The sequence below is a fragment of the Miniopterus natalensis genome, chromosome 1 (assembly GCF_054644295.1).
Source record: "Miniopterus natalensis isolate mMinNat1 chromosome 1, mMinNat1.hap1, whole genome shotgun sequence".
NCBI classification, from domain to species: domain Eukaryota; kingdom Metazoa; phylum Chordata; class Mammalia; order Chiroptera; family Miniopteridae; genus Miniopterus; species Miniopterus natalensis.
In genome coordinates, this window is record NC_142081.1 from 139,797,638 (window position 1) to 139,812,967 (window position 15,330).

At 45.7% G+C, this 15,330-nt stretch overlaps 1 protein-coding gene across 4 annotated transcripts in view; it reads right to left on the reverse strand.

The window, feature by feature from the left end:
* NPNT (nephronectin) overlaps positions 1 to 11,647 on the reverse strand; it is a 76,049-nt gene extending 64,402 nt beyond the window's left edge. For all 4 annotated transcript variants that reach the window (XM_087826249.1, XM_087826253.1, XM_087826244.1 and 1 more), the window contains exons 1-2: positions 11,532 to 11,647; positions 9,254 to 9,354 (exon numbers count right to left, since the gene is read on the reverse strand). In XM_087826249.1, coding sequence (XP_087682375.1) covers positions 9,254 to 9,354; positions 11,532 to 11,602 — 172 coding nt within the window. In that variant the 5' untranslated portion in view covers positions 11,603 to 11,647. The remainder of the gene's footprint in view (positions 1 to 9,253; positions 9,355 to 11,531) is intronic.
* Between the last annotated feature and the right edge of the window lie 3,683 nt (positions 11,648 to 15,330).

The window sequence follows — 15,330 nt, forward strand, 5'->3', positions numbered from 1 at the left end:
ATTAGAATAGCTAATGGAAAAGGTATGCCCCTAGAGTTTTAAAGTCACTTTTTAAAAGTATTTTAGTACAAAAATATTTTAATATTTGCTAAAAATCTTTTTATCCTAACAGGTGTCCCCAAAAGACTTTATTCAGATATCAAAATTCTACATAATCCTCCCTAATGGATCATACGTCTAGGAAAAAAGCAAATACCATTTACATAGACATAAAAATTATGGCTGGCCTATAAAGAGAATAAAAAGTCAATGACTTAAGCAACTCCTAAAAGCATTTGTGAGTCTCTCTTAAAAATAAAAAGAAACTCACATCCATAAAAAACACAAAACTGATAGGCAAGAAACCAGGTGGAAATCCTGGCAACTGGACAAACGTCACCCCATCCTCCCAATATCAGCCAGTTTCCTCTGGTCCAACAGGAAACATAAAAAATAGGGTAGAGGGTCCTTCACTAACTTGTCAGAGAGGTTTGGAGGAAAGAGTAGAGACTAGAGCATCCTAGAATCAAGCAACAAATTAGGTCCTGGATATAGGATTGCCAGAGCCTGATGTCAGCACGGTAATCCAGTCTTTCCCATTTCTTACTACCAGGTAAGAAACCATCGGCCAACTGGTTGAAGTTACAAATCCATGGCATTTGACCACACAGAAAAAGTGATCTCGCAGAAATACTAGAACACATGCAAAACAATGTTTTCTCGATGTATGTTCAAAGTTGGTTATTTTAGAGTTTCTCTGTATTAGTAAAATATTAGATTCAACATAAATGTCCGTCAATAAGAAACTGGTTAATAAATTAGGGTATAGACATAAGATGAACTACGACGAATCCATAAAAAAGTGAGCAGTGCTGGTGATAAAGAAGGGCTTTCAAAATGTATAGTTAGAAAAAACAAGCAAGGTACAGAATGATGTATATATAGTATGCTTTTATTTGTATAGAAGAGGTGGGGGAGAGATATATAAGGAAATTGCCCATAAGTATATAAAATATTTCTAAAAGGTACACAAAACTTGATAATACCCATTGCTTTGAGGAGGAGTATTTGAGGACATGAATGCATTTTCTCTTAAAAATAAATATTTTAAAAATTGATGAAAAAACCCTGCACAAAACTGGTAGGAAAGGGGCAAAAGTATCTATGCATAGTTGGAGGGGAGGGTGGCGGGGAGGAGGGGTGAGTAATGAGAACTAGGCCATCAGAACCCTTCTCTCCTTCCCTTTTTATCTCCCCCATGATGAAGGCCCAGCCCTGTGATGAGTCTCCTCCATTACTCACTGAAGATGCTGGGTGAAATCATTCACCATTCCTGGATTATCACTTTAAAAACATGCAGTTGGCCCGGCCGGGTGTGGCTCAGCGGTTGAGCGTCGACCTAGGATCCAGGTGATCGGGGTTCAATTCCTGGTCAGGGCACATGCCCGGGTTGCGGGCTCGATCCCCAGTCGGGGGCGTGCAGGAGGCAGCCAGCCAATCAATGATGACACTCTCATCATTGATGTTTCTCTCTCTCTCCCTCTCCTTTCCTCTCTCTGAAATCAATAAAGATATATATATTTATAAATAAATAAATAAATAAATAAATAAATAAATAAATACATGCAGTAGATTCAATGACTCAAAATGCATATATCAATAAACGAATGGATAAAAAGGCTGTGGTAGCTCTGGCTGGTGTGGCTCAGTTGGTTGGGTATCATCCCAGGCACCAAGGGGTTACTGGTTCCATTCCTTGTCAGGGCACATGACTGGGTTGCGGGCTGGATCCCCCATGGGGGGCATGCAGGAGGCAGTCCATTGATGGGTTGCTCTCCCATCGATGTTTCTCTCTCTCCCCCCTCTCCCTTCCTCTGTCTCTAAAATTCAATTTAAAAAAAAAATCTTTGAAGGAAAAAACAAGCTGTGGTGCATATTTATTTATTTATTTATATGTGTGTGTATATATAGTGGAATATTATGCGGTATATATGTGTATGTATGTGTGTGTACATATATATATATGTACACACACATAGGAATATTATGTGGCCATAAAAAAAGTTGAAATCTTACCATTTGTGACAGCATAAATGGACCTAGAGGATATTAGGCTCAGTGAAATAACTCAACCAGAGAAAGACAAGTATTATATAATTTCACTTATATGTGGAATCTAAAGAACAAAATAAACAAACAAAATAGAAACAGACTCATAGATACAGAGAACAGACTGATGGCTGCCAGAGGGGAGGAGGTTTGGGCGACTGGGTGAAAAAGCGGGAATAATTAGGAAGTGCAGACTGGCAGTTACAAAACAGTCACAGGATATAACGTACAGCATAGGGAACACAGTCAATAATATAGTAATAACTATGTATGGTGCCAGACGAATACTTGAAATATCGAAGGGGCCACTTTGTAAAGTATATGATTGTCTAACCACCATGCTGTACACCCGAAACTAATACAAAATAATTCAGAATGTAAACTGTAATTGAAAAATAAAACTAAAAAGTGGAAAAAAAGAAAAGAAAAACACATATAACACATGAACTCAACAGTTAAAAAGCACCATACAGCCCAGTCGGGCGTGGCTCAGCGGTTGAGCATCGACCTAGGATCCAGGAAATTGAGGTTCGACTCCTGGTCAGGGCACATGCCCGGGTTGCCAACTCCATCTCCAGTCGGGGGCGTGCAGGAGGCAGCCGATCAATGACTCTCTCATCATTGATGTTTCTCTGTCTCTCTCCCTCTCCCTGAAATCAATAGATATATTCGAAAAAAAAAAAAAAAAGCACAGTACAAAAATGCATATTACACTTGCTATAATGAAAAAGGGGGGGAGGGGGAAGTACACCAATACTTTTCAAAGCTTATCAGAAGGTTTCCAAGTAGAAAACCCAGTGTTGTTTCTGGGGCCAGAAGCGCCCCCTTGCCCCGAGTGTGGACGTAGGTGTGCACTTTCAAGCAGCATCCCCCTGTGGCGGGTGTTTGAGGGCAAATCCAGCAGCTGAACCTGCAGCGACTAGAGTGGTTCCCTTTACTTGGCCTGACCTCCCAGCTTGGGAAGTACTAAAATTTCTAATCCATAAAGGTTAAGACCTGCCCAGATTAACTTTATGAGGTGATCTTAGGAAATTAATAGATCTTAATAGTATTATATAAAGGTCAGTTCTAATGGGGGCAAAGAATGAAGGAACAAAGTAATTTCTGTGAAACTTAACTTTCAAGACTACACATGCTCTAAAACTACCTGTTCAAAAAGGTCAAACTTCTTCAGCACTGACTTTCGTTTGGAATTTGAATTCCAAGACCACTTGAAGTCACCCAAAGTGCATGTTGTTCTTAAATAGCTTTCTCTCAGAAAGTGGTGTTTGAAAATTCTTAATCAAAATCCTCACTTCCTTACCGGATGGTTCAGTGGGGGCAGGAGGAATTGGAGGAAGGTGGTCAAAAGGTGCCTCCCAGTTATAAATAAATAGTAGGAATGGGACTACAGCATGGTGACTGTAATTAACACAGCTGTGTGCTATATATATTAAAGATGTTAAGAGAGTAGATTCTAAGAGTTCTCATCACAAGAAAAAATATACTTTTTTCTTTATTCTTTTATATCTGCTATGTGAGATGATGGATGTTAACTTACTGTGGATATATGTAAGTCATGTCATTGTAATATACACCTTAAACTTATACAGTGCTGTATGTCAATTATATTTCAATAAAACTGGGGGAAAAAGAATTACTGAACTTGAATTGAATGAAAAACAAAACCCATACTTCACTTCCTGAGGAGTTGGGAGATTCGGGTTTAGTGCTGAAAATAGTTACATGATCGTTTTCAGCCTTGCTTTTATTCCAACCTCAAAAAAACCCCAGGGGGGTTCTACATTCTCACCCCAAAACTAGAGGGAAAGCTGACTAAGGCAGTGAAGCCTGCTCAGCTGCGTTAAGGTGGCCCCGGGACCCCTGGCCGTCTTCAACATGGCTCTAGGAAACACAACCCACCTTGAGACTCCCAGTTACTCCTGGATTCCATCTGATTGTACAGGTATAAAAAAGCTTCTTCTATAAAATGCTGATTCACATTCAGTGGAGGCTGCCATAGTTCACAGTTGTTAACTACAAATAGAAAGCAACTCACTAGAAATAAACTCTTTGATGGGGAACACTATGTGTAGCCTTCAAAGCTGATTCCAACATTTCAAATTATGTTAAAGAAAATGTTCAAAATCTAAATAATCAATGGTATAATCTATATAACTTTGTGACTAGGGGTAGAAATCAATGGCCAATGTTGGAAGCAAAAATTAATAAATCATGTTCCATTGACAAGGCTGAGTTTCTGAGCCTAGATACAAGTAAGAAATTAAACATGAAATTTAAACACTTCGTTTTCTAAATCAAAATTCTTTGCTTTAAACTAATAACCTTTTCATTGGAAATATAGAAAGAATTCAATTATTCATCATTCTTTCCAGTGATCCACAATCACTAGCCAGTAAGTAATATAGATCATCCAACTAAAATTACATGACAACTCCAAAATAGCTTCAGAATGAATGAATGTTCCTCAGTCCCTATTTTGAACTAACTTATAAGTTTATCTAAAGTTGATAAGAATCCAAAAATTTCACTTTACATGGCCATTGTACAGTTGTAGCCTTTATTAGCTTCAGGGAGAGGTAGGAGAAAATGAGATTTAAAGCTAACAAAGCAAAGCCAAACTCTAGGTGTAGGTTTTATATCTTCCCAAAATCTCAAGAGAAACATAAAACATCTGCATTTTGCCTGGTGCTAAGTAAAAGTGATGCAAAACCACCCAATTCACATAATTTCCTTCAGAAACCACAAACTGCTCGCTGACAGCCAAAGAACTCAGAAACTGAATAGCTTAGTTGAAACCTGGAACCAGTTGTATTTCGAGTTTTTCTTCACTCCTCTGTAAAGCACTTTCAAAAGAAACACTATGCTATTGTCATAACCACATAAACAGCCAAATCTCCAACTAGACAGACAACCATATAGAAACACCGAATCTAGAGCCTATATACTCTTTTCTACATTATGGAAGCTTAGAAATTCCCTTGTAAAATAAGAAAACTGCAGCTGAGAAATGTTAAGCAGCTAATCAGGTATAAAAGCCAGGGCTGGACTCAGATGTCCCCATTTCTCTAATGCTGTTAGTTAAGAATTGCTTCCAAGGTATACACAGCTTTTTAGAATAAAATATACAAACCCTGAGACATCCTTATTACAGAGTTCTCCACTTGGTAGGAGAAGAGAAATTGTTAAAATAATTAAAATAAAGTGTGCCATTAATATAATGGAAAAGTTAAGGAATCAAATAATTACAGAGCAGGACACAAATATTTTGACAGTCTGAGCAAGGAGGTGCTGTGTGCTGTAAATAAGTAACCATCAGTGTGTCAGTGTTATTAGCATATTAAGAAAATTCCACTTTACAATAAACAGCCACATCAACAGTAAATAAAGTCCAAGACAATTAAAAAAACAAAATTTTCATTCTCAACATGTAGAGATCTGTTTATGAGTCAAAAACACAAAACAAAGAATCCAAGGACAGAAAGAAGGCAAGAACATGACCCCTGAAAGAACTATGAAAACACAACCTGCCTATTTCTGGAACAGGCCGTGCTTTCCCGGCTGGCGGGAAGGCTGGGATGGGGTGTTGGGTGGCACCGGCAGGAAGCAGGAGGACAGCTCCTATGTCTGTCTGGGTAGCATCTCTGATCCTTCCATCCTCAGTCCCAGAGGGAAGGATGGGAAGTCTGGCTAAATGTGGCTTTGTGGCTAGACATTGTGAGCCAAGCGCGGAGGCTGAGCGACGCTAATGCCCTGCAGTGCTGTGGGCCCCGACAAACAAGTCAGTGGAAACTGGGTAGCAAACGGAAATAAAACGCAGTATGTTTTTTGTAAATACATATATTTGACCCCATAAATATTGAGTGAAAATGTCTCTCATATGCTCAACCAAGTGAAATAAACAAGGGCCACAGGGTCTGTGCACTAGGGTATGAGATCTGATAAATACTCAGTATGAGGGGGGGGCCTCCCCAGCTAACAGACACATCTTCTAAGGATAAATTGGGGGGTTCTGGGTATAGGTGGGAGTAGCTGCCTTTTGTTTTGCTGTGCTGATTTGAGGGAAAATCCAAAGTGAATCATTCAGAAAAAAGAGAGTCAGGGACCTTTGAAAAGGAAGGGAGCATGCTCCTTCTGAGAAAGAATACTAAGCCTACCTAAGGGTCAGAAAGGCAGAGACATCTTTCACGTTAAATTTCCCAGAAGCTCTTTGGAATGTTTATAGGTAATTCATTACCAGGTGTAACTAATAAAGAACAGCAAGGCATTTTCCTTGAATAGATATGACAAAGGTTTTCATTTCACAAAGATTTGCTTTAAAAACTAATCAGAGTTTTCCATTTGTCCCTAACAAGCCTCTTAGGGGGTAGTTCTTCCCAAGTTGAGCTGACCTCCCACCCCTGCATTCCTCTATCCCTGTTTATAACAAAACAAAGACAGTGGGTTCCCTAAACTGACAAGTGACATTTGGACCATCTGAGATTCTGGAAAAGTAAAACACACACAAGGAAACATTCACCATTGAACTCATTTTTACAACTTCGCCATCTAATAACATTAATGGTAAAGATCCATCTGGCCCTTTGTAATTTAAAGGCATTTTATTTTATTGCAACAGAGAATCTTGGAACCACTTTTTATTCTGGCAGTATAAATGCAAACTACTTATATCATGCCTCGAGAACAAAGAATCTGCTAGCACGGGTACATCCCATTCCACAACACTGTTTCAACAGCAGTATTCCTTTAGGCTTCTTTAATTTCACCAACACATATGAAGTATTTACTCTGTGCTAGCAGTAGTTTTAAGTGCTTTACAAATGCTAAATTACTTAAGCCTCATTATGGTTATACCTATGAGGTGCACCTATGAGGTACTGTACTATTTCAGATCCATTTTAGAGACGAAGAGAAAAAAGCACCGAGAGATCAAGTGACTTGCTCAAGGTCGCACAGTTTGTAAGAGATAGAAGTCATTGGAACCCAGGCAGTAATGCTCCAGAGTCCATGTTTTCCTTTATTATTCTGCCTCTCAAACTTTCACCAAATCTAAATTAAGATGAACTGTGGTTTGTGCAGGATCATCTTACACATTTTTATAACATTACCATTTCAATAATTAAGTCATGCCATGTTGCAGCTTTCTCATATTCTTGAGGAATCACCAGAGGGAAAAGATAAATACTACCAAATGCTGCATTTTACCACTTTCAGTCTTTCGGAAGCAAAATGAAGGTATAGAAAATAATAAAATAGCACCCTGTATTTGCTGGGAAAGCTACTGTGCAAAAAGGGATTCTTAACAGGTTTAAATTTTGTAATGCCACTGAAACTTTGAAAGGCCTTTATGCTCATTTAAATTCAGAATCATCAAACTGGAGTATACTACAGAAAATTTAACTACATGGCAAAGAGACAGAGAACAAGCTCCTCAAGGTACTTTCTGGGGAATACCTCTGAGAGATAGAGTTTTCTCCTCAGAATTCTTTTAGCACATCTGGCCGAGAGCTGCGTACGCCCCCAGCTCTGCCCACTGCTCTGACACTCCGCCTTCAGGGAAGGTGAGCTCCACCATGCTCAGGGCTTTCGGGCAGCATGCCTTGTCCTGGGTGGGACTGGGGGGCTGTGCGCACCCCAAAGCACTTCAACATTTCCTTTGGGAGTGTCCTTCAAATTAAGGCAGCAAAAAAGGAGGAAATGATCTCCATTCCTGCAAAGAAACTACTCATTTTTCATTTGGGAAAAGTGCGCGTGTTGGGCCAAGAAAAGGGTCCTCTCTTCCTCCTTTGATTTTCAAAGCCTGATTGCTCTTCAAATTCCACACCTGTGGCCTCTAGCTGTGCAAATACTTCTCACTGAGGTAAAACTGGCAGAACACTCTATTCCACCAGCTACCATTCTTCTTTGTGACCATCTTCCCTTAAAAAAATGTTGAAGAGACTAACCAGCGGGGGGGGGGGGGGGGGGGGGACACAACAGTTTTGCCTAGTTCTTTCATTTACTGGAAACTGGAGTTACCACCGTCTCCCTTTATAATGGAATGCAATGGCCCAGCTGTGCTAAAACTCTGGCCCAGTGGCTTGCAGATAGCAGGTAGACAAACATCAGTCCCGGTCACCTTTCCATCCCTAACCAGAGATGTCAGCCTGTGTGTGCAATTACAGAATCAACCTGTGACTGTCTCTCTTCCCTCCTTCAGAAAATTCAAGATAGACATCATGTGCAATTTTCAAAGACTGAAATAGCTGAGGGAACACCTAACGTTTCTGAACTTAAATTTACTCCATTTCTCGCACTACCAACACAACTCTAAAGCAGGCCCCTCCCCTTCTAGCTCCAGCCTTCTTAACTACCCTTCTCTATTCCTCTAAGCCCCTTTCTTATTAGCAGTAAAACACTGGGATGTACAGAACCCACTTCATTCCCATCATCTCAACAGACCTAGCAACCTAGTACTCTAAAGATGCTTCTGAAACTTTCTTATTTATTTGGTGGTTGGGGGGTGGGGGGTTGATAGGGGGAGTGAGACATATTTTGAGATCCAGATGCAGTTCTGGAAACAAATTTATCAAACTTCTGTGATGTAGCTTTGATTTCTACCATAAAAATATCCATTTGTGATCACGGAAAAGGTAAAAATCAGCGTTCTGACTTGACACTTATTACACGATTACTTATAGACCTTAAAAATGATGCTTTTCTCAGAGGTGCTGTTATTTGATTATACTGGGTGGTCCATTTAGAACACAGTCAGTACAACCTCACTTTAGAAAAATATTTACAAATAGGCCTCTTTACCCAACAGCTATGGTAAGGATTTTATATGTTCTATAAGGTTCAGAGTTTATTTAGTGTAAATAGAGTCTAGACTCATTATCTCACCCCCATCTCAGAGCCTGGAGCAAAGAAAAAGAGTGAGCCTGAGGAGAAAACAGAAGCTGGAGGTACTAGGGACAAATGTTAAATGAGCGTCCCGTGAATAACAGAACCGGCTCCTTACTACAGGTGGCTCAGGTTGGAAAGAGGCAGAGCCCGGACACGACCTGAGCCATACCACCAAGCCTTGTTTGTAATGAGCCCCATTGGTGTGCAGGGTGAAGGTCTGAATGAAGGTGGAGAGCCCGCCCCTCCCTGGGACCTGAAGTCCCCAGGTGATGATACTCACGCTGACACTGTCCCCAGGACTGGCGGGCCCAGCCCCAGCAGCAGTCAATCCTCCCACCATAACGACACAGGCCGATTGAAGACACTATTTGTCTGGGCCACCTATCAAACAAAAAGATTCAAAATAAATAAAGGCACTTTTGAAATTAAAAATAATTTCCTTTCTGTTATTATTTTAGGAAAAACACATCATATCACACCCAACAATTTTCTACAAACTCCCTCATGCCTGCAGGAATTTAAGGATAAAACACCTTCAGGGTATTAGCTCTGCTATGATCTAATTTCAAATTTCAGACAGTTAAACACACACAACACACACAAGAGCAGGGGGGAGAAGGGAGGGGAAGATCCTTTCTTAAATGGAAATAGCACCAGCGAAAACCAAGACTTCTCAAGGCTGCCACTCACAGGGTGGTTTCTGAAGCTTGAAATAAAGCAGATGCCACAAAGACCTACACCTATGGGGGGGGGGGGGGCGGTCTTGACTGAGTCATCATAAACTGAGACGTATCAAGACATGTCAAAGTGGAAGGGAAAAAATGTCTGCTTCATATAAAAGGTAGATGTGGGAAGGGGCAGAAAGAGGGAGGGAGGTTCCTCAAAATCCAGTGAAACACAACTCTTTTCAAGATATGACTCTTGGCAGAAAAAGTTACCAGAAAAAAAAAATGTACTGAAAAAATAAATCTAAATAAAACCAAGAGAGTTTCAAGTGCAGCTAACATCTCAAGTGTTCTTGTGGTTTGAAACTTTCCTGCATCAACAATTCATGGGATCTTCCTCGCTAGTGTAAATACCGGCTGAAGAAAGTATTCGATTTCAGGACACTGATTTAGCCACCGGATTCCACTTGGGCACCTTATTTGGTGAATTGTTTCCTTGTTTAGACACTTTTTAAATGCCTCTCCCCCGCCCCCAGAGGCTCCCTATTTTCACTGGCTGTTTCAGACATCTTCTAAAACTACATTATAATCTTACCCTTAATCACGCGATGCACTTCTTGTGGCAAATGTGTGTGCACGAAACGCACAACATACCCGAATGTGGCCAAAGAGCTCCTTTAAAACTAATAAAATAGCCTCTGGGCCGCTACCTTCATTCTTTATTAGTCTTTTCTTTCCCTTCATTCCCTCACCCCCGCCCATGCCTCAAGCCCAAAATACAAAATCACCCCCAGCTTTCTATTTCCTCGGACCAGGTGGTGCACAAACGGCTGTGCTCCACTGGGCGCCCTTCCGTTCCCCTCCAGGTGCAAGACGGCCGATCAATCCTGGAACTGATTCGTCCCGAGGCCGCGGGAGCAGCAGGTGCGGCCGTCCTCGGGGCTGCGCCCGGAGGTCACGGGGGGGGGGGGGGGGGGGTCGCTGAAAGACGGCGGCTGGGCGGCGGCCTGGCCCAGGTGAGGTCTCTCCCGGCCGCTCCAGCCGGGTGTCTGCGGGAGCAGCAGCGACGTGCGCTCGCTCGGGGCGAGTCTGCGGCGTCCGCGCGCGGAGGTGGGGCAACCGAGCAAGCCCTCCAGACACACACGCACGCACACGCACACGCACACTCGCGGAGCGCACCCTGCGGCCGCGGGGCAGAGGCTGCGGGGCAGAGGCTGCGGGCAGCAAGGGCGGAGTGACAGCGGAGACGGAGTCTGGAGGCTGGGACCTGTCAGAGCACGTCCGCGTCGGGCTCGCCGCAGGTCTCAGGGCTGCGTGTGTGTGCGCGTGCGGGAGCGGGAGCGGGAACACACACACACACACACACACACGCGCGCGCGGAGCGTGCCCTCACCTCCGTCCTTACTGTGAGTGCTTGTAGAAAACCAAGTGGAAAGGCAAACGGGTCCCCCCGGGAAGGCCCCCTCCCCGCAGCCCCGGGTGGGAGCGGCCCTGACAGCCCCCAGCCCGGACTCGGCCCTGGCCGCCGGGACGTGTCCCCCTGCAGAGCCGTCCGTCTAAACCAAGAGCGAGAGATTCCCGGCCCCGAGGTGTCCAGCGAGTCGCCTCCCCTCAGCGCCTGACCCGCGCCCCCCGGGGCGAGACGCGGGGCTCGAGCCCCCGTTCACCCCCAGCCCGAACCCCCGAGCCCGCAGCCACTGCCCGATCCGCCGGGGGAGCGGGGTGCGGCTCGACGGCTCTCCCCTCGCCGGGGCGATGCGCTGGCCCAGCTTCTGGACAGACAGACAGACACCTCTGCGCCCGCAGCACCGCGCGGGGAGAGGGGACCCCAGGGCTGTAGGAGATGAGCGTGGGAAAGAAGGCGGGGAAGAGGTCGCCCCGGGGCCAACTCACCTGCCGTCGAACTCGGCGGCCGCGGGCAGGCAGAGAGACGAGCCGAGCACCAGCGCCAGGAAGAAACCCATGTCGGGCGGCGCGCGGAACGGGCCGGGGGCTCGGCGCCGGGGAAGGCGCGCTCGCCTGCTCGCCTGCTCGCCTCCGCCCGGCTGCTGCCACCTCGGAGCGGAGCGGAGCGGAGCGGCGCGCGCGGCCGGAGCAGGTCTGCGGCGCGGCGCCCGAGCCCCTCTGGCTCCCGCCCTCCCCGCGAGGGAGGCGCTGCAGGGGAACCGCGCCGCGGGCGGGGAGGGGCGGGGAGGGGCGGGGGGCGCGCGTGCGCTCCGCTCGCCGCCCTCGGGGCCCCGGGCGAGGGGTGAGGGCGGCTGGCCCGCCGCGGGAAGCTCCGGGCGGGGGCGCCCGGGAAGGCACAGTCTCCTGGGGGCCGGCCAAGCGGGGCGAGCGCCAGGCCGGGAGGAACGCCGCACGCGCGCAGGCCGGGGGAAGCGGGGCGCGCGGCCGGGGGAGGGGGAGCCGCGGGGGAAGGGGCCCGGGAGGGGACGCGCGCGCCGCCCGAACAGGTGGTGGCCCCGGGCGAGCTGCCGCGGTCACCCGAAGGCGCAGAAGCCGCGGAGCCCAGAGCGCTGCGTTTGGTGAAACCGCGTTAGGACTTGGACAAATCAGCAAACTCCGGGAGTTTGCTTCTCCCACAGAGTTGGCAAAGCCGTGCTTTTCATTTCGTAACCAACCGAAAGAAAGGTCTGGCTCTCCAGTCGAGTGTTGAAGAAGAAACGTGCAGACTTTCTCTCTCTGCCAGCTTAACTCGGGGCACAGTGGAAGGACGGCGACTCTGCGCCCCCAGGGCCCGTGCCTTGCCCGCCGGGGCGGAGGCGCGGGGCTGGTGCCGCCCAGCCGTCCTGCGGCGCCCGTGCCGCGGAGATCACCGAGAACCTTTCCAGTCGATCCTTGCTCTGTTGTGGACTGTGCTCCAGTGAAAACACGCCCTGATTACCCTAAGATGCACATTTAGAGTCTCAGTCCAATAGAGTCACCCCTCTTCCCAAACCCTACCTGGAAAGCGTCCCCAGGGCAGTGACCTGCCATCCCCCACACCTCTCAGACCCAATCTCTCCTCTCCTAACCCTTGCCTTTCTAGAGCATTCCAGGCATGTCCCTGCCTTAAGGCCGTTGACCCGACTGCTGCTTCTCTCTGGACACAGACGTCTGCCTGGCTCACATGTTCACTTCGTTCCGTCTTTGCTCAAATGTCACCTCCTTGAGGAGACCACCCTGGACCATCCATTTTAAAATTGCAACATGGCCCCTCCTCATGACCCCTGCCTGTTCCACTTTGCCCCCCGCCACCACCACCACTAAGCCTATAGTTTCCTATTAAGTTTGCTTATTTCTTCTTTGTAGGTTTTCTTTCTGCTAGCATGCAAACTCTGCAAGGACACGTTTCTTTGATGAGTGCATAGCAGAGTGCCCGGCGAGCGGTAAGCGCTCATAAACATGCATTGAATGGGTTTGGTACATTACAAACGTCTCTCCCCAACTCTATTTTCTTTTAGAGGTTTCTCAACTTCAGGTTTTTAATGGAAAGTTCTGTGGCAGAGTGACCTCACTGTCCGGATCTCTGAGTGTGTATAAAAACAGGACTTTTCGTCGAGAAAATGAAAAATAATGGTTTCAACTTAAACGACTCTTCGATTTCCAAGTTGTTTTCTGTTAGCAAAACAACTTTCTATTTTAATCTCAGGAAATATCCATGCCAATTCAGGCTTAGGACATTATTTTAGGCAAACAGCTTGGTGTCATCCATTTCAGATCCTTCTGATGAAGTCCAAAAATGTAGGAGTCAAAATATTTTTATTTTTTTTTTGCAGAAAATCAAATTTTTGTAAGTGTAATGTGGGCTTGGTTCCAGGCTCCAGTGGCTACTCCTTAAGCCATTTTCTTTGTTCGTTGGTTCCTGGCTTGGATTTGCAAAATAAGCCCCAACCGGAGCAAACGGATGATTAGGGATAGGGCCTAACCTACAGGCTAAAAACTGGAGATAGAAGGAAAGGAAAAACAGTGGTGAGCGAAAACAGGACTACTATCTGGAACAGAAGGGCAATGCCCCATCTGCATGCCTCTTATTTTTCCTTATATTTTCTTTGGCCTAGAAAGCACTCCATTCATCTTCCTTCTACATTTGGACACTCTCCACTTGCCCTTTGGGTCCAAGCTTAGCTGACACTTACCAGGGAAGCCCTTGGATTCTTTGCTTGGTTGAGCCTCCTATGGCACATGCTTCTATGACCCTGTGCATTTCCTGGAGTAACTCTTAATGCACCGTTGTCATTGCTACTCTACCACCCTGGGTTCCCACAAGATGCTAATATAACCAGTGGGAGGGCAGGGGCAGCTGTCCCTCTGTCCCTTGTGCCCAGCACAGTGCCTGGCACAAGGCTTAAAATCAGCCAATATTAAATAGATTGAATCAGATTGATTGACTTCTGCCTGCTGAACTTCAGCTTCTCCCTTGAGTGAGCGGCAGCTAACTATATCTGTTTTTGTTGAATCATGGAATGAAGAGACTCTAAAGGAATTCCAGGTTCTAACTGGTTAATATGCTGCAGCTATGACCCCCAGTGATCATTCCAAAAAAGAGGTGAGGTGCCCATGGCAGTGACATTTCACTCTCTGTCTTAAAACAAACGAGAAAGAACCAAATCAAAACAACTTGCTTTCAGCCAGTGTCTGTATTTTTCCAATAGGACAAGCTTTTGGTTGGGTTTCATACCAGGTAATGCAAGGAGGAATCCCAATTTCTCTCACACAAATAATTATCTATCCCTGGTCACAATATGACACAGATAAACAACAAATATTTCCTCTCACAAATACTTTTGGAGAGCCTGCAATGTATGGGCTATTTCCAGGTGCTTCATTCAGCTGGGATCAAGGCGAAGTTGTGCCCTGAAAGAGTTCACATTGCCGTGGGGGAACAAATCCAGAAGTGCTTTGAAGACAGGGTATTGGTATAAAGAGAAGGTCCAGAAAGTGATGGGGTATGATTTTAGGGGGGGTGATTTGGTCACCTCTGGGGAGGTGACCCTTGAGTGGAGACTGAATGTAGTGGGGGTGGGGATGGGGGTGATGTCCAGGCCAGAGGATGAGAGATGGGTCTTCTCTATCAAGTTCTCCTAGCCATTGTCACTCTAACCTTTAAGCAAGCTCCCCCTCTCCCCTACACTGTGGTGGCCCAGGGATAGGACTTCTGCTTTAAAAACTCTTACTAAGAAAAAATAAGAATGAGGAATACCCAGCTGCTCGTTCACTTCAATTTTGACTCCAGCTAAGCAAGAATTATGGAGCTTCCCTGCCCAGGCCGCGGAGGAAGCGCCGCGGTCGGATGATCAGGTCACCCGTGCTTCTACGACCTTGCCCATTAATCTTGCATAGTCCCATCAGAAGTGACTGTTCGGGCATATGCCTTCCCTGGGGGCTGTATATCATTTACAGTTCTTTTTTAAGCTGGTACAAATTTAAAGTCCTGAGTGTTGCTTTAAGGAGCTAACAGAGACAGACATTTTCAGGCCAGACTCAAGGTTTCTGTGGCTATGAGATATCCTTAAAACCCTAATAGGCTTTTGATCTAATTGCTTCCAGTCCGCTCTGTGTGTGTGTGTGTGTGCAGATAACCAAATGCAAAGTCTTTTCTGGTACTGGTTTTCAAGCCTGCTTTATTTCTTTGCTTCCATGTGTCTATACCTTACTTTCATCTTAATGGAGGCCACCTTGAGGCTAGCTGAAATAATAGGGTTGTTTGGGA